The 2,500-nt window shown below is 47.2% G+C and overlaps 1 protein-coding gene across 1 annotated transcript in view; it reads left to right on the forward strand.

Annotated features, from left to right (window-relative positions):
- Positions 1–2,500, forward strand: part of tap2t (transporter associated with antigen processing, subunit type t, teleost specific) — a gene marked incomplete at its 5' end in the record, with an annotated part of 16,882 nt that overhangs the window by 6,019 nt on the left and 8,363 nt on the right. Inside the window, one exon of the mRNA XM_080542518.1 lies at positions 1,778–1,975. Coding sequence (XP_080398644.1) covers positions 1,778–1,975 — 198 coding nt within the window. The remainder of the gene's footprint in view (positions 1–1,777; positions 1,976–2,500) is intronic.

Below are 2,500 nucleotides of genomic sequence, written 5' to 3' on the forward strand. Positions count from 1 at the left end.
TAGAACACTCTAACACCTAGAACACCTACGGACAGGTAGATAGAACACTCTTACACCTAGAACACCAACAGACAGGTAGATAGAACACTCTTACACCTAGAACACCAAGAGACAGGTAAATAGAACACTCTAACACCTAGAAGATCATTCTGATCCAGATGAAAAGTTTTGAACAACTTTGGGCCCTGCAGACAGTAGGGGTGCAACGGTTCTCGTTTTTTTTACGGACGGTACGGTTTGCGTTCCACGGCTCAATTCACTAGTGAACCGTGACGGTTTTCGGTTTTCGTTTTTTTTTTTTTTTACCTTTATTTTACCAGGAAGTCACATTGAGATTAAAACCTCTTTTACAAGAGAGACCTGGCCAAGACAGGGTCAAAATAGTAGCTTAAATAAACAGTTCAGATAACAAGACAGGACATAAGACAGTGGCAACAATACAATAGACAAACAATGGTAGGGGTATTTACAAGGTGATTAAAACATTGAGAAGTCTAACCAAAGCAGGTACAGCGAGCGGTGACCACATCCTTTAATCTACGCTTGAAGATACTTATGGAAATAAGGGCCTCTAATTTAAAAGTAGTCTGTAGGTCATTCCAAGACCAAGGGCCATAATAAGACAAGCTTGCCCTTCCAACATTGTTCATGATAAGTGGCACCTTGTATTGTAGCCATCTACGAGACCTGAGACCCGAGCCACTCGGTATAGGGATGAACTTCAGGCCCAGATAATTCGGTAAGAAGCCAGAGATGATTTTAAACACAAGAGTGTACCAGTGTTGGAGCCTTCTGACAGAAAGAGATGGCCATCCAACCAGACTATACAGTGTACAGTGATGGGTCCTGAAGGCACTATTGGTGATGTATCTTAGAACCGAATGATACAGGGGGTCTAGCTTGGATAAAGTGGACAGAGAAGCAAACCTATATACTGTATCACCATAATCCAATTGTGAAAGGAAAAGGGCGGAGACAAGACGTTTTCTGGAAGCCAAGGAAAAGCAAGATTTAAATCTATACAGGAAGCCCACTGTACGCTTAAGCTTTATGGCGAGAAGATCAATTTGGCCGCGTTCGTAAATTAGCTCTGAGAGCGCCGGAGCGTCCACGTGAATGCCTCGAACGCGGCCTTTGGTCAGAGGTCGAGTTGGTCTGGAATGTTTGTTTCTGAACCGAACCGTACCGAAAACCGTGACCCAAAATACCGAACCGTACCGAACCGTGGGCCAACTGAACCGTTGCACCCCTAGCAGACAGGTAGATCTGTAATGGCCGACCTACACTCCCAGAACTCTCCCTGCATGACATAGGCCACTCTCATCAAGTTACAGCACAGATTGATTGCATGTTACAGGGCTCGACATTAACGCCGTTTTACTTGTCCGGACCAAGTAAAACTTTCGCCGGGTTTGTTTGCGCGAGCACGACGACGCTGCTAGATCCTGGATATGTTTACCTGTGTGCAGGAAGAACAACAGACGGCACAGGTGCCAGACTAGACTAGATGATCGTGAGTGAAGATATTATTAAAGCGTACTTGCCTGTCGATCACCCGTACGCTTTGATAATATCTTCACTCACGATCATCTAGTCTGGTCTGGCGCCTGCGCCGTCTGTTGTTCTTCCTGCACACAGGTAAAAATATCCAGGATCTAGCAGTGTCGTCGTGCTCGCGCAAACAAACCCGGCGAAAGTTTTACTTTCTCCGGACAAGTAAAACGGCGTTAATGTCGAGCCCTGATGTTCGATGTTGTATTGTGCTGTTCCTCCCCAGGCCCTGAAGACTCAGCTGCAGGACTGCCAGGCCCTGACCAAGGAGCTGGCCTCCCAGTCCGTAGGGGCGATGAGGACGGTCCGGAGCTTCCGAGGGGAGGAGAAGGAGCTGCAGAGGTACAGCCAGGCCCTGGAGCAGATGAACCACATCCAGAGACGCAAGGGCATCTTCAGCGCTGTTGTCCTGCTGGTCCGGAGGGTAAGAGAGGACGCCCTCAGACTCAACGTAGTGGTGGTGGTGGTGGTGGTGGTGGTGGTGGCCTAGTGGATAGTAGAGTTGGACTGGTGATCGGAAGGTCACAAGTTAAAATCCCCACCTGGGAACACCACCACTAGTGGTGCCCTTGAGTAAGACACGTAGCCAAGACAAGTTACTCCAGGGAGACTGTCCTCTGTCATCTCTAATTATAAATCGGATCTTTGGATGAAAGCGTTTGTTAAAAATTGTTAAAATGTCAAATGTAACGTCACTTTGCAGACATGTTGGAACCTCTGTTCATATCAGTGGGCCCTGGACCTTTGTTCCAGAGAGCTGTTGGGTACACTGTTTCTGTAGCCAGTTGTGAGTCTGTTAATAGTGCAGTTTATTCCATTTTGATGAATGTAAAAGTTATATAAAAGCTAGTGTAAAAAAAAGGAAGCATTATTAGCCCTTCATCAATGGCTGCCCCCTGTCTGTCTGTCTCCCTCCCTGCCTCTCCCTGCTTCCCTCCCTCCCTGCCTC

This window comes from Nansenia antarctica (genome assembly GCF_963989245.1).
Source record: "Nansenia antarctica genome assembly, chromosome: 11".
Classification (NCBI taxonomy): Eukaryota; Metazoa; Chordata; class Actinopteri; order Argentiniformes; family Microstomatidae; genus Nansenia; species Nansenia antarctica.